The sequence below is a fragment of the Simochromis diagramma genome, unplaced genomic scaffold, assembly GCF_900408965.1.
Source record: "Simochromis diagramma unplaced genomic scaffold, fSimDia1.1 OVJJ01000802.1, whole genome shotgun sequence".
In the NCBI taxonomy this organism is placed as follows: Eukaryota; Metazoa; Chordata; class Actinopteri; order Cichliformes; family Cichlidae; genus Simochromis; species Simochromis diagramma.
This window is the reverse complement of record NW_024387492.1, coordinates 12,934,894-12,958,783: the sequence shown is the minus strand read 5'-3', so window position 1 is coordinate 12,958,783 and position 23,890 is coordinate 12,934,894. Positions and strand designations below refer to the sequence as shown.

Here is a 23,890-nt window from a genome sequence, read left to right as displayed (position 1 = left end):
GTAAAACAAAATGCAGGAACACAGGACCTCTTTCAAAATAAAATGGGAAACATAATGAAACGCAAACATGACAACATAAGAAACACAGACGTGAAGCACATGAAGGACAAGGGAGACTTAACAGGGGTTGGATACACAAGGGGAATCTAATAAACAAATGAACTTAGATAACCTAATGAACAAAATAAACTCAAAACTTAAAACGCTGGGTCAAAAGACCTAGAATCATGACACTAACACATGCATGTTAGGCTACTTAACTAATCATAGGTGGGTTTCCTCGTCTCCTTGTAGAGGGACAAAAAGTAAGAAAATGGAAAAGAGGACAAAAGATCAGCAGATTATTCTGTCAATTTTATGCAAAAAAAATCAGTTGTACATAGTCAAAAAACAAATTCCTTTGAAAATCAAGGTATTTCTTCTTTGCTCAATTCAGAATAAAATGTGAGTCTCAACAAGCTGTTTTAGTTCATTGATACATCCTGAAGAAAAGAAATCAAGACTATTGTTGCCAATTGAAAAAAAACACACACACTGAAATGACCGCAACTCTAATATAGTGAAAAATAAAATCAGATGTTATTTTAAATTTGGCACATTTAATCCCAAGTAATGTGTTCTAACATGTGCTAATTAGCAGCAATCAAAGAAAATCACATCTGCATTATTGCAGAACAAAGTCAGAAAGGCTACAGTAATTTTCTTGTCTCCAAGCCTCGCATGTGATCTATTAGACTTTAGTGTTCTTCATTAGCAGACAGTTAGACAGAATCCATTCCTCTGTGCTCATCAGCACTTAGAAAAGTTTCATCCTCATTTTTCCTTGCAAAGTAATGCCCACCACTACCACACACTTCTAAACCTCAGAGCCTGTGGGTTGTAGAAGCACAAGCAGATTAAAGACAAACAGAAAGGGACGTTGTTAAGGTCGAGTTGAATGCATCTGCTCACAACCTGAGAGAATTTTCATTAGAGGGAATTAGGATTTGAACCACTGAGCCCACTTCCTCAACCTTTAACCTTCAGGGTACAATTCAAAGAGGTGGAATGGAAGACATACATGAATCCATTTGAGTTCTTCTTCAACTCTCTGGGGAACTTTTATGAACAAGGTTTAATTTTCATAAGTAACAGCCTCAAGAGGCTCCAATGTTTTATATGCTATAAAAGTAATAAATTATAGTCCAGTGCACTCACTGTGATCAAGGCGTGAGTATGGGGGTGTGTGGGCATGCAGAAGATATATACCCATACACAATATGAAAGAAAGAGAGAGAAAAAAGAAACCTAAAGAAAGAAAAAGGGAGATATTTAAACACATCCAGAAGAGGTCAGCTGCAAGACTGAGCCATTGCACTGCCCACTCACTCCCACATGCTCAACATCATTAAAAACAAAAGGGCACAACTGAAACAATGCTGCAATCTGCAACACAACAAACAAGCGAGCTGTTGGTGCAAGCGTGCACCATGAGAATCTCACAAGAGCTCTTCTCTTCTCTTCTACCAAGGACATCCATTTCTGGTCCTAATCTCTGGACTATAAATTGATTATTCATGAAAATATGTTTGATCCCTTATGGAAGTGAGAGCATTTTTAAACCTGGGTTACTTAATCTCAATCTGCGATTATAAATCTTACAGAAAACAAGCCTGAAAGAAAATCAATTCAGTGAGAATGTATTAGTGAATGCATTTGGTTTAACATGTTTTTGGCTGGGATATACTGAGTAAATGAGCCATACTGCCTATTCAGCCCTCTGGGTTGAAAATTTATTGAGTATCTTACGCCACCCGGTGGGCTGGACAATATCTAAACAAAGGGGGAATAAATGACAGCTCACAAGAAACAGGCTGGTTATATGTGCAGTAATAATGCAAAACATCTGTTTCACAGTCACATCATTAATTGTGAGTCTCTGTCATTTAGGATCAAGCTGACTGTCAGTTAAAGAAACGACTTGTTTATGTTTCAGAGCTTCAGGGCTGTCGCAAACCACCTCATCTAGAAAGAAGACATTTTGAGGATGGTTAGTGAGCCACTTCCACAGATACTCCAGGTTGGCATCACACTGCCAGGGGTTCCCTGTTACGGTCATCTGAAAAGAGGATTTTCTGTCATCCAGCAGACCTGAGGGGAGATACCGTAGCCGATTCTGATTAAGCAGCAGAAGTTCAAGGTGTTGCAGACCCTGGAGGAGCGTCGCTGGCAGCTCTCGGAGCTGATTCTCCTGCAGAAACAGCTGTGAGAGTTTCACGTTGTGACTAAACGTTGAAGGCTTCAGGGAAATTAATTTGTTGCCAGCGAGGTTTAGTGTCTCGAGGTGATGTAGGTTTGCTAGTGTGTCGGGCTGTAGCTCTTGCAGATGGTTATGACTTAGGTCGAGATTTTCCAGATGAGGCAGCTTCTGAAGCAGAGCAGCTGTAATGCTTGTTAAACGGTTCCCAGACAAATCCAGCCAGGTGAGACTGCTGTTGTCGGAAAACCACTCTCCATGAGCTTTTTCAATTAAATTATTCTTCAGCACCAGACTACGGAGCAAGGAATGGCCGAAGACTTTGGGGGGCAGATGAATCAGCTGATTACCTGTGAGATCCAACGTACTCAGGTGAGGAATGGCACCCAGTAGGTCTGAAGGAAGGCTTGAAAGATTAGTGTGATACAGCTGGAGGTGGTTTAAAAGAGGCACAAAACTCAGATGTCTGGCTGTAATGAAGCTGAGGTTTGTGGACTGGATGGACAATCGTGTGATGTTGGGATATAAACCATCTGCAGGAAAATATGTGAGGGAGCTTTGGCGGCACACCACCTCTGCACTCGAAGGTAGAAAGGAGCAAGTGCACAGATCTGGGCACGAGTGGGTGCCTCTCGTTTGGTAAGCATATTCAGCCAGAGCAGTGAGAGTAAGAAGCAGCCACAGGTTCATCTTTAAGAAAAAATACACTGAGAAGAAAACAATAGCGTAAAAGATCAACAGGTAATAAAATGGTGACAATGTGATTATAAATGTGTTGTTACCTGAAAAGCACAGCTGAAATTCCTTCAGGTTTTGATCGCTGACTTGATTTTACACAACTCTGAGGATATTTGATTCCAGCAATGAGTCAGGACAAAATGTTGCAATAGGCAAACAAAACCAAGCAAACAAAGTGAGTGGTTACTGTTTTCTGTACTTTCTAAAAGTAAGTTGATGTTACCACACATAAATCAATATTTTTTTTTCAGTTTTTCAAGAACACAATGTGCAAGGGTACATGTGTGATACATTATTAATTAACTTGTGCAAAAAGAAAACAAATAACAAAAATAGGCATTAGGCTTAATTTTTATCCCTCAAGTTCACAACCATATGTTGGTGCCTGTTAATGTTAGCAGTTTAATGAATAGAGGGATACTATTCCCGAGAATAGCAGGTTATAATACTATAGTTTAGCAGAAAGGTTGAAAACGGGTGAAATGGTTGGCCTGGTTTTGGCCAAAAAGCTGCCTACAAATGTCATTCATTGTTTGAATAAAAATAACAAACAAACAAACAAAACAGGAGGTTTTAGAGATCTCTAGATGTTCTGGTGGGTGGATTATTTTCCTTTGTGTGAAGCTAAGCTAAATGCCAACATAAAATCCATGATAATACTGCAGACTTTCTCATTTAAATCTAAACAAGAAAACAATGTAACATCAACACACTGTAGCTTAAATTTAATGAAATAAAAAACAAGACAATAGTCTTATTTATATCAGATTTATTTATAGTCACATAGTTATCATGTTTTAGTGATTCAAATCCGACAGGCCGAACTGGATTTCTTTTCATGTTAGATAAAGACCAGCAGGAGTAATATTAAGACTGAAGGTTTAGTTCATTTGCTGTTAGTGATATTATTGAGCGACCTGCTAGAGGCTGAGGTCCAGCGCATGTGATGGAGTCTGGCAAGAAAGCCTTCTTCTTGTTCTCGTGAAGCCACCTCCATAGATACTCTGCCTTCCCGTCACAGAGCCAAGGGTTGACTGTCAAGTCGAGGCCATCCTCTTCCAGCAAGTGAAGTTCATCCAGCAAACCTGGAGGAATATGGCTCAGCTGGTTTTCATCCAGACTCAGGTGTCTGAGCTGAGTGAGTCCCTGGAACAGGTTTTTGGGCAGCTTGTTGAGTTTATTCTGAGTGAGGAAGAGATGTGTGAGGCTATTCAGGCTCTGAAATGCAGATCCATTCAGCGTGTCGAGCGTGTTGTTCTGCAGGCTTAGCCTCTCAAGTTTGCTCAGTTGACTCAGAGAATTTGCTGGTATCTTATCCAGACGGTTGTTTGAGAAGTCAAGGTTCTCCAGGTGGGGCAGCTTCAGAAGCAGATTAGTTGGGATCTCTGTTAATTCATTTCCAGATAAATCCAACCAGGTCAGGCTACTGTTATAAGAAAGCCACTCTGCATCAGCTTTTCTAATAAGGTTATTCTTCAGCACCAAGCTCTGTAGTGGGGCGTGGCTGAAGACATCTGCAGGCAGATTGCTTAGCCTGTTTCCGGTGAGATCCAAAGTGTTGAGGTGAGGAACGCCCCTGAGGAGATGAGAGGGAAGGCTGTGCAGGTGATTGTTGTACAGATGGAGCCCTTGCAACTTGGGTATGGCATTTAGATGGGCCTCAGATATGGAGGTGATGTTTGTGAATTGGATAGTCAGCAGGGTGGTGTTCTCCGGGAGACTGTCAGAGGGGAACTCTGTCAGGGGAAGCTCATTACAGACCACCTCATTTCTTCTGGGATAACAGGTGCAGAGAGCTGGGCAGGAAAGAGCTCTGTGGCAGAAACATGACAACCACAGAAAAGCAAGAATATACCAGGACTTCATATCTAGAAAAGAATACGAGTAGAAGTGAGAGTTAAATACAAGGAAATTATTACATCTGCATTTGCTACAAAACAATGCTACAAGTAACAAATCTTCAAATCAGTTTATGCACATGGCAATCAGACACGCAAATGACAGTGAAAAAAACAACAAAAAATACTTACTGCAATTGAGTGTGTGTCCATCTGCAGACTGCTGCTTATATCAGATTTATCACTGCTCACTTCCAAATTACTCATTTGTGGAGACGAATCTCCCAACCTAATCATTACTTATTGTGTAAACACGGACCAGTCACTGCACAGTCATTTTTCAAGGACAGGCAGTTACAACAGAGTGAGCAGCTCATACCTCAGGGGAAAGTACAAGAATAAAACACTATAGTTCTACTAAAAACTTCTGATCCTGAAATAGGTTGTTGAAGTCTATTAGTTAAAGTCAGAAAATAAAATACATTGTTGGCTAATTGGTTACTATTGGGTAAAAAATGAAACTACAAAAGATATTTGTACTTTAGATTTTCTTTTAAACAGTGGAAAGGGGATGGGGTAGGCAAGGAAGGAAGGAAAGAGGGAGCTTGTGAAAGGGTAAAAATAAGCATTCCAAAATTTGGTTGATTTTTTTTTCTTGAAACAATATTTATCAGCAACACAGAATGTTTGATCAGCAGGAGTGAAAAAAATATGTCACGCAAACAGTATAAAGTCAGCCGACTCAGGCCTAACAGTTCAAATAGTTTGTCCAGTTAAGGGGCACATCACACCTAACATTGAAATTCAATTATTTTGCATACCTCACTGTTTAAATTGCACAGCCTCTTTTCATTTAACAGCCTGCTATTAATTATTATGTTAAAATATGGAAACATACAGATGCCAGGAGCAACAGTGGAGCAATTAATGTTTTCCCAGAGGTGAGATCTAATGACCATTTCAGTATATTGAACTTTTCAACAGTGAGAGCTCATTAAAAGGAATTGAACATGATTAATTGATCAACAGAATTCAATTAAGCTATTTAGTGATTAGCTGAATAGAATGCCAGCTATGATAGGACTGAGGGCAGGAACCCCCGGGGTCGAGACGCTGGTGGTGGAAATAAAGATGGAGGCTTGGATGGAGCTCGAGTAACATGGGAGAGGCGGACATTGGGAGGAGGTGGGTTGCAGAAGTGTATGCAGGGAGAACGACAAAGGAGCAGTGAGATATAAAGTATGCGAAGTTGAGGTTGACTGTCCTGAAGAAGGCAAGAAGAAAGATGATTGGACTAAACCAATGAGGTCGGCAATGAGTTTAATGGTGTGGGAAAGTAGAAGTGATATATTTCAATTAGTATGGAAAGTTAAGTTGGTGGAAAACATTACTTTAACACTTACCTGATGTGTAACCTATTTAGTAGGAGAGACAACGTATACCCTAAGTTAATATTGCGATGACAGGATAGTCTTACGTCCATTTTCTCTTGATATTGCCAAAAGGCCAAAAGCCAAAAGAGTCCCCAGGCATCCCGAGTGCCTTTTTAATAATTCCCAGTGGCACCATGTGATATAAGAGGGTGTTGAATAGCCATATTAGTTTTATTGTAGATTGTAGTTGGTAGATCAAGCAGGAAAACGTTTGCTTTAATAATTGTAATTACGTATTGTAATTATATCTATAGTATTGGTTGGCATTAATAAGGGTTATTCGATAAGATGTTTACTACGTAACACCAGATAATGGTATGGCTTGAGGGCCAATTAGCAGCAGTCTGTAAAGGTCTGTCAGTTACATCAGAGGCTGTTGCTGGCACCGTGTCCCACCACTGGGCTACATTGTTTTATGCCATGTTATGGTTTGGTATTTTAATGTTGGTGAATAAACCTGTAGTTGGTCTGCACCTCATCTCTGCCTCAAGTCTCCTATTTGAACCCAGCCGCTACTGGCCATTCTAACAGCTCAGTTGGCGCTAAAGAAATATCCTCCACACCATTACACCGCCATCACCAGTCTGAAGTGTTGCTACAAAGCAGGATGAATCTATTCTTCCAAATTATGACCCTTCTGTCCAAATGTTAGAAAAGAAAGACTCATCAGACCAGGGAACATTTTTCCAACGTTTTGTTTAATTTGCAACCTCAGTTTTCTGTTTGTAGGTGTGGCGCCTGATGTAGGCTGCTGCTGTAGCCCACCTGCTTGTGCATTCACAGACGCTGTACTGCATAACTTGGTTGGAGTTTACCAGAGTTTGTAAGGTTGCCAAATTCGGAGTGTCACATTTTGAAATAATGTTGTTTTGTGTAAAAATCTATATAAATGCTAGAGTGTGAAAAACAGTCCACTTGACAATCCAGCCTCATAAAGCAGATATACAGGGAAGAGCAGAGGCAGTAAAAAGCAAAGTCAGGTCAAAGCCAGGAATGCTGTGCTCCTGGCAGTTGATTGACTATTGCAAGCTTACTTATGTTTTTACACCCATTATTCAAAAACACACGAAAATCACAAAAGTAAATGAATCAATTAGAAAAACCCCTTAATTCATAAGGTAATTAGAGTCTCTAAAAAAGCTGTTAAAACATAAAAAATACAAAAAAGAAATTCTATCTCAAAAAGTGGAGGAGAAATGTGAAGTAGGATAAATAACTCAAGTACTTTACATAATGCTTTAGGCAAAAAGAATTCATTTTTTTAAAAACTGGAAATAAAATTAAAAGACTAACTGCGCACTGACGAGAAAAAGAAGAAAAACACCAGGAGGAGGCTACATGTCACCTGAGACCTCAGTGGCCTGTACAGCAGGGTTTATTCATTTGCAATTTAACCGGAACAGTCACACAGCTGATAGACAGAATGAATTGGACCTGCAAGAACGAAAAATGATTTTAGCATCTGGGCAACATGATGAACTATTACATTATGTATGATGAGTGCCAGTTGGCTTTAGGCTGTTCTAAAAGATTTATTTCAGTGGAGCCCACTCACTCCACATGCACTTGTGAGATAAAGACGGACCTATTCTGGTATAGTTCAAATGGTCTCTTAGAATACGCTGTAGTCAGATGTGATACTGCTGACGGAGAGATGGCTTCAGTGCAACTATAACAACTATTTTTTTAGTGCTGTTCGGCAGTTTAATAAAAAAAGTACTAATACTACCAAATACTAAACCTTATTGTTTTTAATCCTTTTTCTTTGAAATTGATTGATTTACCTTTAAAGACCTGGTCAAGATAGCAGCTGTACATCACTACAGTTTCTGACGCACTTTCTATATCAAAGTAAGTCTGAATAGTTTTTAATGATGGACATCAATGAACAACATAAATCAACAGAGCTACTCATTGAAATGCTGTTAATGTATTATGTTATTGTTATTAAAGAGGCGGCACGGTGGTTAGCACTGTTGCCGCACAGCAAGAAGGTCTTGAGTTCAATTCCACCATCAGGCCGGGGTCTTTCTGTGTGGAGTTTGCATGTTCTCCCCGTGTTTGCGTGGGTTCTCTCCGGGTACTCCGGCTTCCTCCCACCGTCCAAAGACATGCAACTTGTGGGGATAGGTTAATTGGATAATCCAAATTACCACTAGGTGTGAATGTGAGTGATGTGTGAATGGTTGTCTGTCCCTGTGTGTTGGCCCTGCGACAGACTGGCGACCTGTCCAGGGTGTACCCCGCCTCTCGCCCTATGACAGCTGGGATAGGCTCCAGCGCCCCCCGCGACCCTGAAAAGGATAAGCGGAATGCGAATGGATGGATGGATTATTAAAGGGTTTCTTTTAATGCATCACCTTGAGATTTTAAACATACTGTATATGGACAATCAATAATTATCACAAATGGGAATAAAACCATTGTTTCTGTATCGTTTAGATTATTCTGGCATGTGTTATAACAGTTGTAATTAAAGGCTCATGAAAACGTAAAGCCTTCCACTTAAAACTGTATTTATAAATCTACAGGACAACCATATATACTGGATGATGTGGTGCTGATTTATACAGCAATATACAGCAACATTTTGTGTGGTATGATACAAAGAGAGATCTTTTAATGTGTACACAAATGTTTACACACACACACACGCCTATGACAATGATCAGGAAGCAAATTAGAATTAATCACGAAGGATACAGCATGCACTTTCCTCGAATGAAATCCCAGTTGTCATGACACCAGTTTCCTGTCCACATTAGTATTTGGATTTTGTCACTCGCAACAACACACGTAGACACTGCTTCCATTACTGCATGTGAATGGAAATATTATCCAGGGTTCACTGTGAAGAGAAAAACACAAGAAAGGAAATGAGAAATCCCAGGTTGCTTACACAAAATCCACACCTACATTTGCTAGCTAAATGTGTGAAGATCAATTCCTCAAAAGCTGGGATTCTGTATGATGTAAATAAAAACAGAATGGAAGGATTGGCAAATCTCATAAAGTCCTATTTTATTCCCAACAGGACAGAGAAAAGATATCAAATGCTTAACATGAAAAAAATATTAGCTCACTTTGATGTAACATTGCAACAAAGGGCTGGAAAAGTAAAAGAAAGGGACATTTTACAACTAATTAGATTAGCTGGTAACAATTAACATAAAATGAGCACCTTAGACAGGCATTTCTCAGAAGTAAAAATGGGCAGAGATGCAAAATAATCCACTCACAAATTATGGAATAATTTCAGGACAATGGCGTAAGACTTTGAATATGTCATCTTCTGTATTACATAATATCATCAAAGGATTCTGAAAATCCAGAGAAAGGTCTGTGTGCAAGGGACAAAGCTAAAAATCAATATTGTGCAGTCATGATCTCAAAAGGCATATATACCCATCCAGAAGGCGTCGTTTTCAGGATGCCTCACATATTTCAGCGAGACACTACAGTTCAAGCCAACAAATGGAAATTTGGCACATCATGAAACATAAAAAAAGAAGACATAGGACTTTTGAGCAGCTAGAATTTTAAATGAGACAAGAACGGGACAACATTCCTCTCCCAAAAGTCCAGCATCTCAGTTCACACATTTATAGACTATTGTTAAAAGAAGAGATGGTACACAGTTGTAAAGATGTTCCAATCCAAAGATTTTTTAGACCCATTTCTGCCATCAAATGAACTTAAAAAAAAGTACATTCCTCATTTTAAACATCTGATATACTTTCTCTGTTATATTGTAAATAAAATATCGGCTCATGAGATTTGCAGATCATTGCATCCTGTCTTTATTGACATTTTACTCAGCATCCCAACTTTTTTGGAATTCAGGTTGTACATAAAAATCACTCAAAAACCCCAGAGGAAACTTTATTTGTTTAAGTTAAGCTCTCCCTGTAGTCCTGAGTGAGCACGCTGACCTTTGCAGGGTACAATAACGTTCTCTTTTTTATCCAGGTGGTCCTTGTGGAACTTGGTGTGGCAGCAGCGGCATTCGAGCGCTGGCGGAGGCTTAAATAAGTCCCACAAAGGCCGGCTGCAGACCTCACAGCTGGATGGAAAATGATAGAGTGCGAGGATAAACTCATGGCCCCTGTGGTTGATGTAGGAGCCGCGATCGCCATGCGGCACGGGTTCCAATGGAGTGTCCTGTTCACGCCTGATGTCGTCTTCACTGTTATACTGGATCAGGGGAGACAAGAAGGCAAATGCAACACTTACGATTTACTTGAAGCAGATGGGTAAACTGAAGATTGGATAGCTGATGAGTCTTGAAAGTCTGTGACAGAAAGGAAAGCATTGATGGTCCCAACTCATTACCTTTATCTTTGGAATTTCTCTGACATCTGCACGGTACACATCACTTTGACTGATAGATCTGACACGAACCAGCTTACTGAAACAGGGAGAGAGATGGAGAAGTTAAGTCTAGTGCTAGCCTAGCAAGATATTTACTTTAGGTATAGAACGATTTAAAAATATTGTAAAGAAAATGCCATTAATTGGCAAATCAAGCCAGTTGAGATTATTTATTTCATTACCAACTGAATCATAAATTTTTTGTCATCGTCTTTATGGATTTATTTGATCCATTATATATATATATATATATATATATATATATATATATATATATATATATAAAAATTGAAACCCAACAACCAACATGATTAACTAAAACCAAAAATTTCCAAACAGTTCCTAGATGAGAGTAATTAGAAGTAAATGTTAGAGAAAGGTTAAAATTTTGAATGAATTGAAGGACAAAACATTTTATATGGATGTAATTTTCCCAGATTCCTTTTACAACAAATATAAGAGCAACTTACATTCATGCGTTCATATCATATTTCTATTCAAGTAACTGTTGCGTAACTCTTGGGTTACAGGAGGAAAATGTGCATATACATAGACGGGCACATCATATTCTATCCTGTGGGAAAGTGAAAAATTACTCATCTTCCAACAACTTTGTGCAGTTATAAGCAGTTTCATGGCCTTTATTGCAGCAGATTTTATCTACAGCCGTTTCTATTATATTCCACCAAAACCTGCACAGCTTTGACTTTGCTATAACTCTTCATGCTCCATACATAAGATGGAAAAGATGACAGGTTCACCTGCTTTGGTTGATAGAAGCGGACCCTTAAAAAAAAAAAAAAAAAAAAGGGTATTTCCTGCAATGCTGAGGTCTGAAAACTAGAAACAATTAAAATTTGGGATAATGCTCTACATTTTAGACAAAGTTGCATTTGGTAAAACTGTACTGGATGGATTGTGAATGTTTTTGTGTAAAACCTATGGAAATTAAAACCCATTTGCAGATTCCAAAGCTTTTCCCGTTGAGCCTTGCTAGAATTTTCATTTGTTCAGTATTTTGCATCATGAGGTACACAAAGTAATTCTCATTTAGTCAATGAACATAACATTTTTGAACGCTGCTTTTAATGACTCACTCATTGTCCGGGGTCATGAAAAGGTTTGCTTTCACTCGATCCAGCTCAGTGTTATAGAACAGGAGCTTTTTACTGCTCACCACCACATACTGTAGTGAGACACCTATACTGGTGTAATACAAATGGTCACTTTAAATACACTCATAGCTGTAGTATAACATAATTATTTGGTACTGTTTTGTTGTTTACCAATATGATACAGAATAAACTGCTTTTTCATTAATATTAACACTAACAACTCAAAAACAGTCACATGTTAGATATGGGTTGAGAGACCACGTACTAGCCCTTGTTTCCACGTTTTGTTTCATACACCACGTTAATTGATATAAATCATTTCCTTTTAGACCCGATAAGGCAGAGGCTGTATATCACCAATGCTTTAGATGCACTCTCTACAAATTTCAAAAACTTAAATAATAGGCATGCACAACAAACAAATACGATCACCAGAGGCACTAATTGAAATGCTTAAGTCTTGATTTTTTACATTTTTTTTAATGTATCACCCCAAAAATTCTACACATGGGATTTTAAACATATATGAACAATCAATAATTGTCATGAAGCGCAAGAAAAACAACAATATTGTTTCAGTTGAGTTCACATTGATCTCTCGCATGTTATAACAGATGTACTTATAAAGGCTCATTTTTAACTCAAAAAGAAGCCATAAAACCGTTTTAATACATTTACAGGACAACCATATATAGTGTGTGATGTGGTCATAGAAACAAAACAATCATATATACTATTAGCTTCACGTTATGTGCTACGATACAGATATAGATATTTATCGTATATACAAATGTTCAAACACATGCGTAATCTTTTTACAAACTCAAAGAGAAAAAGAAAAAGTCTTGTCATAATTATGATGATTAAAAAGAAAAAAAGAAAATAGGGCAGTTTAATCGTGAAGATTGTCGCATCTTTTCACTGGATGAGTCACTGTAATGGGAAGACTGTCCTGATTCTCCTTTTGTTAAAATGACCAAAAAATAAATCCTTTTTCTCATGACGTCAGCCAGTTTTCTGTCTGTATTAGTGTTTTTTTAGGGCTTTTTGTGGGGTTTTTTTGACAGTCTTCTCTGAAAAAACATAACACACGTAGGCACCGCTTCCAGACCACCATTACTCCACACGGATGAAAATATTAGCCAGGGTTAACTGTGAAGATAGAGGAAAATACAAAAAAGAAGATGAGAAAAACCTGGTATGCTACCAACAGTATGGCAGGACTTCAAAGGCACGCCCACACAAAATCCACACATAGACTAATAAACAAGGAAGCTACCCAGTAACCACACAATGAAAGTGTAGATGCAGGGAAAAAAGCAGGCAGACACAGTTATATTTATTAGTGTGCATGTTTGCCCAAAGAAAAATAGAAGTAGAAGAAATGGTTTAATATTACAGGGAAGACGCCCATTCGTAGACATATAACAGCAGGAAAACACGTGTTGCTACTCACTTTACTTCTATTCTTTTTAAGCTAAAGAGCCTCAATTAGTGTGATTAGCAACAGTTGTGTTTACTTGCTATTTCATGTCAAAATGGCTGCTGTGAAAGGGGTTAGGCTAACTATAGCAATTAGTATAAAGGAAAGAAACAGGGACAAACAACTAGCACCCGTCTCACTTGAATATAACCTACTAATAAATATTGATCCCACAAATTATGAGAATTGCTGATTTGCACATTAACTGACATTCAAAAGAAATAATCTGAGGTTCATGTTAAGCTAAGCTAAGCTAACTAGCCACTTTTTGTCATCTTAAAAGCAAGACTTAAAAGAAAAACTTTATATTATTTCATGGATTTACTCCTTCCAAACATGTCGAACCAGAATTTTCCCTAATATTTCTGATTTTTTTGGTGATATTAACTGAAGCATTTTGTAACTTCGGGATTAAACAGCGAGGTGAGTTGCATTTAGCTGTAAACTTGGAAAGCACACAAAAGCATGCCTCAATACGTTAAAGCCACACATCTCATGCAGAGGTCCAGTTACCCTCTGTCCCTCCTCTTTAACTTTCTTCAGAAGAACATATCATCATCATCATCATGATTATCGTCATCATCCAATGCCCAACTCCAGTCTTTGAGGTCAAACTCAAACAGTCTGAAACATCAAGTATGAGGCGTTCAAGGAGCCTTTAGTGGTCAAAGAGCCTTTAGTGATCTATGGAGTTTGGAAAGAAAAGTGTCCGGACTTCTTTAGTTTCTTGAAGACATTTCGCCTCTCATCCGAGAAGCTTCTTCAGTTCTAAGAGCAATTGGTGGTGAGGCCCAGATTTTTAAGCCCGATTGGAAGTGTCTATCAGGACCTTCCTTAGGGACACTCTCAAAAGGGAGAGTCCTATTGGGAGAGGCGAAACGCCTTCAAGAAACTTAAAGAAGTCCAAACGCTTTTCTTTCCAAGCTCCTTAGACTATGATGACCTAGATGGCTGTGTACCTTAACAGACAGCCTTTAGTGATGCGTTAATATGCTAGACAACACATGCCACTGTCAGAAGGGGGCACCAGTGGGATGGTTAGTGGTTCACCAGGTACTTTACGCTGCTTTTTATGATGAGTGGGTTAATAGGCATGGCAGCGATGCAGGTGGAGAGGATCACCAAGCTATGCTACTTACAGTCTCCCAGCATGAGAGACGTTAGAAATGGTGGGGTCAGAGGTGAAGAGATCGGGGGTCAGTGGAGGATGATACGGAGCATGGGGCCAGTGCTGAAGGACAAAAGCAAGTTAGGGTGTGGCTGAAAGTTGAAACTACTAACTGCATTAATGTTCTCATAAAACAAGACAGATACAGTTAATTAGTCCCACAAAAGGTTTGATGCCATTTTCTACTCAGTTAAGTCACTGCTGATGCTCGGTGAGGTGCTGTGTGCGAGCATTAATGCTGCATCATTAATGCAGATGGGAAGGTTCAGAAGTCAGTTTAAAGCAAAATATTGTACATCAGCCAGAGCTTTGGGTTTGTTTCAACTACGCAGAAGCTAGACAATGTAGTTAAGAAACAGCGTTTAAGACCTTTACCTGCATTTACCTGCATGAAAAAAATAAGGTATTTTTCATGCTAACGAAAGCTCAGAAAAGGTTCAGACAATTGAAAGTGAGAAGAGAATAAGGCCAAGAAAGCACAAATCAAAACACAAAAGATCTCCTGATGAGCACTAGATTAGTCAAGTAAAATAACAAGCAGCATCTGCTGCATATTTATTTCATTTAAATTACAAATGCTCATATTATTTTTATTGCATAAATATTTGAACAAATTGCATTTTTATACTTCTGTTGTTAGTTTCTTAAAACATCAATGTTGGTGAAGTTTCTTAAACATGCTCAGTTTTATTATTATAATAATAAAAACTGAAAACATTTTTCCTAGATGACTGAAGGGGATACCCCCAGACAGTATGTAAAATTAAAGCTTATAGTTAAGAATAAAGTAAAATTTCCAAACTTGTTTTTGTGGGTTTCTCACCTTGGCTTCCCCGATGACGGTTGCTGCCGGGTGGATTGGATCTTTACAGCGCCTCGATGGGACATGCGAGGAGAGGACTTGGGCGAAGGTCGTGGGGATACTTGTGGAGAGGAATGGGGTATTTTTTCAGGGGAATTGCGTGCCACAGGGGGAGGACTCAGTGTCGGGTGTTTCGGGATGCGCTTAAGGAGGTGACTGACCCAGTGCTTCTGCTCCGTCTGAGAGCTGGTCAGGAGGAGTAGTTCTTTGGCCGTGGAGATGTCATAATTCACTGTTAATAAAATTTAAAAAAAAAAAAGATTAAGAGAGAGATATTTCCTTTTTATGACCAAGATTAGATTTTGCAGCTTTTCATACATCCACTTTAGCTTTGATCTTTTTTAGACATGTAGACATGTGAGAATGAATATTGGATGCAGTAGATGGGACATTAAATGGGTTTAACCATTTAAGTTTTGTGTGATATCTGATTGCACTCTAGTGTCTTCTGCGTGTTGCGCACTCCACCCAGGCAGCCTGTGTGAGGTGGATTATATCCTGATGTGTGTGAGAACAAGAAAGAACAGCTTTTTGGACCCACCCACCTCCCCCACCCCAATATCAAGTCTATGATGTATACATAAATCTATTACATGATGGTGCCATTCTAATCTTGTGTTTTTGTGCGTTTTCTTTATTTTGAATCGTGACAGCAATTCATTTTAATATTTTGGGGCTGTTTGTAAACCAGATGTTTGAACCCAGATGCATGTACTATGCATCTGGGTAATTTTGGGTAATTTTAGTGCAACTGTAAAAATCAAGTTTCCTGTTAAATCCTGAGTGAGCATGCTGACCTTTGCAGGGTATAATAACTTCTTTTTTATCCAGGTGGTCTTTATGGAACTTGGTGTGGCAGCGACGACACTCGAGCGCTGGTGGAGGCTTGAAGACGTTCCACAAAGGCCGGGTGCAGACCTCACAGTTGGATGGGAAATGGTAGAGGGTGACGATGAACTCGTGGCCCTTGTGGCTGATGTATGAGGCGCGATCACCAGAGTTTGTGGGTTCAGCTCCAGCATCCTGCTCACGCTTGCTCTCACCTTCATTGTCGTATAGGATCTGGAGAGACAGAAGGCGGCAAATGCAGTTAAAACTTAAAGTTACAGAGGAAGTTTTGTCTTGAAGGTCCGTGAAAGCAAGAAAATAAAGAGAAGGAAACAGGGACGGTCTCAACTCATTACCTGGAAAATCCTTGGAATTTCTCTGACATCTGCACGGTACACATCAGTCTGAGTTACAGGCCGGACATGAAACAGCTTACTGAAAGAGTGAGAGAGATGCAGAAATTAAGTCTAATGCCCACCCAGTATGAGAAACCTACTTTATATAGAGTGATTCAAATTTATTAAAGAAAAGAAGACTTGAAATGCAACAACAGATCAGTTTTGGTTGTTTTTATTGTCTTGCATTATTATCAAATCCCATTGTTTACACCGGCTTTAGCTTATTCCCATGTTGCTGTTTGCCATTGCAAAGATTGATTATTCCCAGAGGATGAATCCAACACCCGGCAACATTCATCATTTTTAGTTTTACCTTAACTTCCAGACAAGGCATAAAGTAGGACAGTATTGAGAGATGTGTTGTAACTGTGGCATTTAACCCTCTGATAGCACAAACCTTTGAGTTTCAGTTGACTTCCACCTGCTCTGTGTAGTTTTGAGGTCTTTATTTGAGCTGATTTTTTCTATGGTCATTTCTATTATTTTCCACCAAAAATCTGCATAGCTTTGACTTTGCAGTGAGTCACCATGCTCTCTGTGGAGCATTTGATGGAAAAGATGGTGACTTAAAATGTAAAATGATTTTTATTTTTTTTTAAATTTGGACAAACAAAAGAAAAAAAACACGTTCTGAGTCAAATTCAGTGTTATATTTTAGATGATCTCAGTTATTTGGGATTCAGATATTTATTTTAGTATGATATTGCAAAGCACTATTGGCTAACAATGATTGGTGCTGCTCTCCCAAAGTGTGAGATTTGACAAAGGTTACAGTTATGATGATCTAGAACTCTAGACCTGGCTTGAAAAAGGTTTTACAGCCTTAAAACATCTATAATAATCGCGGGTTATTTTTAGAACGTTAATCCTGCGATAAGCGAGGGACCACTGTATTTACTAATGTGTTCCATGTTTAAAAGGTGCTTTTAATGACTCACTCAAGGTCCAGGGTCATGAAAGGGTTAGCTTGCTCTCGATCCACCTCGCTGTTATAGAACAGGATCTTCTTACTGCTCACAACCACATACTGTAAAGGAAATGGAAAACAAACAATATAACAATATATGGGGAAAATATATATATTTTTTAAATGCAAGAAATATTGGTGGATTCATTACTTTTTTGTCCCAACCAAATCGCTTGGTGTTCTTGGAAGGAAGTGAGATCCAGCCCTCCAGCCTGGAGTCTAATGAGTGGAGGAAAAACAGGAAGGTGTTAACATACAAAAACCTTTAATTGTGCGAATCACTTAAAAGCAAATATTGACAGTCTCATGCTTTGGTGGCACTTTCTTTAAGAAGAAAGGAAATTCTTCCTCAGTAATACAAAAGGGCAAGGCACAGGATGTCCTATTCTCTGGTTTGAGACTATTACGCGAGAACTACAAGATTTCTAAGGAACTGCAATTCCAAAACATAACAAGTGCATAGTAGAGATATAAAAAGAAAGAAAGTAACTTAATTATTAGTAGAAATCCACACACAACTTCACTCTCCAAATCTTTTGTAGTGGAATAAATTTCAGCAAAGCCGTGCTGCATCAAGCTGTGCGTGTTTGCATTGCAAGGATTAGAGAGAAAGCCAAACTGTACAGGGATTAGCTACAGGTTCGCGGTGTCAGGCAAGGGCTTGGAGTTATTTTATTCCAAACTCACTCAAATTAGAGAAGAAAATGAACCCCCCATCCATAATTTTATGGATAAATATTGTAAAAAGCTCTTTCAAAAAAATTGCTTTGCTTTAGTTTCAATCCACATCCTGGCTTTGAACTCCCATGCAGGGTCACCTCTAGGTTCAGGTTCGGTTTCAGGCTCAGAGGACGGTTCATAGGTAAGGGCCAGGGGAGTTTGGCCCCGCTCCTGACGCCCATCATGCTCTTCTTCGTCCTCAGAGTCAGAGCCAAAGAGAGCGTGAGCCGAGCGAAGGTTTGGCCGAGTGTCGATGCAGACGGATTTGTGTGTGCGCTGGTAGGTGAAGGACATTGATTCTGAGGTGTGAGAGTGAGTAATGCGCACTGCACCGGACCATGAAGAGAGAAGTTAAGGTGAAATAAAAGGGATGAAAAGGAAAAGGCATAATGAGGAAAAAGAAAGGACTGGAAGAAAGGTATAAAGAAGTGCTTTCGGGCCCTGAATATAAATGTTAAAGCAAATCTTTGCGATGATGACAGCAGGATGAAGGGTCTACCTGGGTATCCTTCTAAATCTAAGTCGTTGCCACTGCTGATGCTGGTGGAGTCCAGAGAGTGAATGCTGAGGGATGTGATCTGGGATCGCAGCTGCTCAATGTCGCTCTCTTTACTGTCCAGCGTCATCTGAAGATCTAGACGCATCTGGTTCTCTTCTGCCATCAGCTAAATAAACAAACAGCTTGTTAGCTGAACTCACTTTCTCACTTCTAATGCAGAATATTGGGGAAATAATTAGAAACACAGAAACGATGGATATTTTCTTCCAAGAATATAAAGTGCATATTTTTTCAGTTTGATCTACATGGAGAAATGTTTTCCCCTATACAATTTCATAGCATCTTAAATGAAGTAAAAAAAACCAAAAAAAAAAAACCCCAAAACATATCAAGCTTCAATTCCTTGAATGGCCACCTGAAGCTGACTTGAAAAGAGTCCATCTGCAGAATGAAAGTGCCCAACTTTCCAGCAGAAATAAAGGTGATTAGAGATTAGTAGTTAAACTTCCACAGTTTTAAAATAAATACACTAATGGCCACCAGTGCTACTCCTCAGCCTCCTAGTGGATGCACTTAAGATATCAATTTGAAAGTCCTACATCACCTCGTTCTTGACTTACTGTATTCACAAAGTTGGGTGTCCATGCCGCCGCCGACAATACCCATCAACACTGATTGACAGTACTGCTCACAAAGTCACTAAATGGAGCTCTTGTCTGTGTTTGGGGCTGTCGGTAGCCTTGGAAGCATTTTAAATGCAATTAATCAGCCAAATATTTTGGTCTCCGTGTGTGTGGTTAACTGAACAAAAAAACAAAAACAAAACTGTCCAAGAAGTCTGTGATCCACCGAGTATTATTTGGGAATTTACCACTATGAATTGGCCATCCCTACCAACCCTCAAACACTTTTCATTCAAATATGGCCATTTCTGGCTTCAAAAAACCAAGATGCTGAGGGAAATTATAGAAAAATTGAGGCTTTTAAACAAAAGTAAACAAACCAATAGATAGTAATAAAGCTTCATCCATCTTCTATGCACTCTCAGCTCAGGTCCTGTAGAAAGCACTCCAAATCTCTAGCTGACACTAAATATTGAGAAATTCTAGAAAATCCCAAGTCTTTTTTCCTCCCAGTATCTCTGTCTGTCCGTCTCCTTCTCTACAGTAAGAATTTTAATTGGTAATCAACATTCAGCCTCTCTCAGTATCTCACTGATTCTTTCTGGCAAATGTATCTGCTTATACGCCGTGCGTTTATTTTCTGGGAGTGTGGGCGTACTGACCGCCTCCATTTCAGCCAGCTGGTTCTGGTATTTTACGATGGCGGTGCTGAATTTCTCCTTCTCTGCTTTCAGCTCCAGCTGCAGTTTCCTGTTCTCCTTCTCCTTCTTGTGCACCTCGGTGTCAGTGCCTTGGTGGCCTCCCCGCACCTTCTCCCTCCTGTTCATCACCTCAGCCAGTTTGTTCACAGCCTGAGAGAAAAAAAAATAAATCATGTAATATATACTTTTACAGAGATCTATTTATGATAAATACAAGCCTGGTAAATTCAACAGGAAAGCCTGCAGCAATATGTTATATGTTTCAGTGACTTTTACCCAGAGTTCAACACAACCCTGTAGCAGAAAATTACTCTTAACTGATGTGACACAAGAGTAGCATGCAAAAAATAAAGTGTAGCAGACTTTCCAGACCTGTGCAGGCACCCAGACACATACCTGAATTTTTAGCGTTCTTTCGTTGCACAGCTGCTTATCAAAGGACTCTTTGAAAAAGTTCTCTTCATCTTTTGCTTTCTGGAGTTCTATAAAAATAGCAAATCAAAACTCATACATGTTTCTTAACACAATGTTTCAGAAATTTGGTTAACAATTTACAGGACAAATACTCTGTTTTGTGATAAACACAACAGTGGCTACTTTTCTGACAATTTTACATCTTTATCTGCGTAAATAATGCCAACTTTTAACACACATTCTATAACTTGGAGGAAATGACTTCTTGATAGAAATTAGTTTTGTCGGTTGCTCATTACAGAAGAGTGACGCTCACTTTGTTGCATTTCTTTCAGCTGGTTGTTGAGTTCTTCCTTCTCACTGGCCAGGTTGGCTACATCCACCGTCAGCGTACGATTGGACTCTTCCAGCTGTGAAGGTGGATAGAGCAGAGGTGAGGCGATGTTATCAGTGGATACTCTGCATAGCAGTCAGGTGACAAGAATACTTTAACTCATTTCAAAACAAAATGTACTTTGAGCTTTCCAGAATGAATAAAAGGGAACAAAGCCAAGCCAAACATTGGTGACTCTTATTGTTCTTAATAGTTTATGTGGTTGCAAAAATGATGGTCTTGAGGGTAAATTGCTACTGACATAACTAAATATTTCCCAGGGCATTAAAGATACCTTGCAGAGTTTCTAGCTACAACCAGTGGTATACAGAAGTGTCAAGATTTTCTGAGAAGGTGATAAGTTACAAAAAAATGTAGCAACAGCAGGCAGGGACTTCATCCAAACAGCTAACAAACATTTTTTGGCTCGAACAAACAAAACTTGAGCCGATCTTACCGAGCTGATGGTGGCCTCCTTATCGCTGAGCTCCTGCTGGTGCCTCATCATCATGTCGCTGATCTCTAGCTCCTTCATGATCTTTTCTTTCTCCAGATTGGAGAACTGCTCCTCAACGACAGAACGAGCCAACTTCTCAGCGTCTGCTTTGGTCAAGCTTTCTTCCAGCCGGGTTGTCAGTGACTTCCTGCAGAGGGAAAGAGAGCATGAATTACCATTATCTTATTAATTACCAGAGCTGTATAAATCCTAGAAAGACAGAAAGATCCCTGCTGTTATTACCTAAAAATCAACAGCCTGTAGTGCTACCATGCACTGATATTTCTGGGACTTTTGTCTTTGCTGAATTTGAAAGCATTATATGTCCACAATAATGTTTGGCTCGAGTGCATCTGGGACAGCTGCTAATCTGGTTCAGCTTCATTCAGTCTGTGAAAGGTCGTGTCCTTCTGTTTGGCTGAGATTAATTTGAACAAGGGAAATGACACTAATCTGAGAAGACTGCTATATTCTTCAAGTACAGATAAAATGAATTTTGTAGAGTTGAGATACACATATTTAACTGCCACTGCCACTTTAAAAACTGCAAGTTTGAATGGTTCGTTTTTCGCTGCTTATGTCAATTTCCATACTAATCTGGTGATTAAGTGTTTACAGTGTTTTTATACTGAATGCAGAATCGGCTTATCAAAGCACAACAGCCACAGTTACCTTTCTTCCTGGTATTCTGCCAGTTGCTGCTGCACCTCTTCGTACAGCTTATTCTTCTCATCACGCTCATCCGTCAGCTCACGGATCTGCGTCTTGTAAAGGGTCTTTGATAAAGAAATCATGTAGACCCAATCAGTTTTTAGATTACACTTACAGAGTAAACGTGTGAGGAGCTAGGGAAAGCCAATTCACTTAAATGTACAACTGAAGTGATTTGGCTGTCACTGCTGTTTGCAGATAGCATGCACAAAAAGGAAAAGAAAAGAAAGAGTTACTGTGAAACAGTGCTGTGCCTCCAGTTGGTCCTTCAGTTCCTTCAGCTGGCCATCAGCCTCCTGCTTTTCCCTGAAACAGGACCAGAAATCTGTCAGTCATTGCTGCAGGCCAACTGAACACCAGAGCCAAAGCAATGCCTTTAAATCAGAGGAAATGAATGAGACTTGCCAACAACATTAAAAAGTCACTAATACTCTTGCTATATTTGTATATGCATATTATGCTCATTAGATATCATGGGTGCAGTCCAATACTCATACTACCTACTTAGCTAGCCAGAAAAAGATTTAGTATGTTCAAGTACACTGTATTTTAAAAGTACCAAGTTGTGCAATTGCATGTTGTTGCATTCTGCATAAAGCGAGCCATCATGCTTTTCAGGGCATTTTGATGCACAATCCTCAGCAATATAGACGGGTCAAAAGTAGTATGAAGACTGTATGTGCTATTAAATACTTCCTAAGGGCAGCTGCAGTATATACTGAAATTAAAATGAACAAGTATGCAGGATATGGACATGTGTCTGACCTCCGTAGTTCCTGGTTCTGTTTCTCCAGCATCTGCTTCATGTCTAACAGTTGGTTGAGTTCCTGTTTGAGCTGTTTCTCAGAGGACTGGAGCACAGACACCTGCTGGTTTTGCATCTTCAGTTCACTCTGGCTCATACTCCGCTTGTGCATCTCCTCCTCCAGACGTGAGGTCAGGTGCAACACCTGTAAAGACACAAGCAGGGATGCAAAGCTGTGGTTAATCCTACTAGTAGCTGGTTAGACACAGAGGGTATAGCTTCAGAACAACTGAGCACCACTTTGCTCAGTAAAATCACATGCTCATTACAAGAGGCCGTTGGTCACCCACCTAGCTTTCCTCGTTCATCACCACAGAATGTAGATATAAAGTCTGTGATAATGTTTTTTTGTTCAGTCAAAGCCATGACCAGGTGCAGAATATGATTTTACCCCCAAATGAATTTTTCTTCAGTGAGTAAAAGCACAATGTGAAATTTCAACAGTCTAGAAAGTTTACGTCAAGCAGTGTGATGACTATTATATACATAGTACACATACTGTAACGATGATAATACCGACTGAATGCATTGCAAGGCACGATTTCTTTCCATGGCACACCTTCCTTGTTGTAGTCATGATCACTGCACACAATGGAACCAGATTTTCTCCTTCATTTGCTACTTTGTTGAGTTTTATCCATTCTGTTCAGGTTTGCTTTGTTTTTCCACAGTTGCCATTGCTGAGTGGATTAGGTAAACTAATCTAATCTAATCTAATTTACTTTAATTTTAACAAGTGTGTATGAAAAAGTACTGTTGGATTTATGAAAAGTGGGGAAAAAAAAGGAAAACCTCAGGTTTAGTAAAAGGTTTTGAGATGCTCGCCGTGGCACAAGTGAGAAAAAATGTTTAAATTCTCAAATATTAAATGATAATAATAATAATAATAATAATAAGAAGAAATAAATAAATAGCATCTGTTGCCAGGAAATGACAGTGTAAGTGATGATATCCAGAAATGATGGAAGTCATTTACAATGACAAGATAAGATCATTTAAAATAAGATAAGCAATACCAGAGACCTTTCCATTTAGTATTTTATTTTATTTTTTGAGGATTTTATGGCTTATGGACTTTGAAAACTGTAAATAATGACCCAAAAGTGGTGTG

The 23,890-nt window shown here is 39.2% G+C and overlaps 2 protein-coding genes across 7 annotated transcripts in view; both read right to left on the bottom strand.

Annotated features, from left to right (window-relative positions):
- Positions 1-341: 341 nt before the first annotated feature.
- Positions 342-5,141, bottom strand: LOC120725547 (leucine-rich repeat-containing G-protein coupled receptor 5A-like). Its single transcript, XM_040018562.1, has 3 exons — positions 5,005-5,141; positions 3,845-4,842; positions 342-3,064 (listed from the first exon to the last, which is right to left on the bottom strand). Exons 2-3 carry the CDS (start codon positions 4,838-4,840, stop codon positions 1,922-1,924), a joined length of 2,139 nt encoding a protein of 712 aa, XP_039874496.1. The 5' UTR covers positions 4,841-4,842; positions 5,005-5,141; the 3' UTR covers positions 342-1,921.
- A 3,420-nt stretch (positions 5,142-8,561) lies between these two features.
- Positions 8,562-23,890, bottom strand: part of LOC120725008 (rho-associated protein kinase 2-like) — a 37,145-nt gene continuing 21,816 nt past the window's right edge. The window contains exons 19-35 of one of the 6 annotated variants that reach the window (XM_040017598.1): positions 22,740-22,924; positions 22,211-22,280; positions 21,936-22,039; positions 21,225-21,411; positions 20,711-20,804; positions 20,377-20,462; positions 19,942-20,130; positions 18,657-18,822; positions 18,256-18,483; positions 17,589-17,656; positions 17,409-17,497; positions 16,429-16,507; positions 16,042-16,306; positions 15,206-15,476; positions 10,578-10,653; positions 10,178-10,439; positions 8,567-9,093 (exon numbers count right to left, since the gene is read on the bottom strand). In XM_040017598.1, coding sequence (XP_039873532.1) covers positions 9,080-9,093; positions 10,178-10,439; positions 10,578-10,653; positions 15,206-15,476; positions 16,042-16,306; positions 16,429-16,507; positions 17,409-17,497; positions 17,589-17,656; positions 18,256-18,483; positions 18,657-18,822; positions 19,942-20,130; positions 20,377-20,462; positions 20,711-20,804; positions 21,225-21,411; positions 21,936-22,039; positions 22,211-22,280; positions 22,740-22,924 — 2,433 coding nt within the window. In that variant the 3' untranslated portion in view covers positions 8,567-9,079. Of the gene's footprint in view, positions 10,440-10,577; positions 10,654-12,731; positions 12,884-13,727; positions 13,839-14,353; positions 14,446-15,205; positions 15,477-16,041; positions 16,307-16,428; positions 16,508-17,408; positions 17,498-17,588; positions 17,657-18,255; positions 18,484-18,656; positions 18,823-19,941; positions 20,131-20,376; positions 20,463-20,710; positions 20,805-21,224; positions 21,412-21,935; positions 22,040-22,210; positions 22,281-22,739; positions 22,925-23,890 lie in introns of those variants that run through there. The other 5 variants (XM_040017597.1, XR_005694033.1, XM_040017600.1 and 2 more) reach the window with 5 other exon arrangements.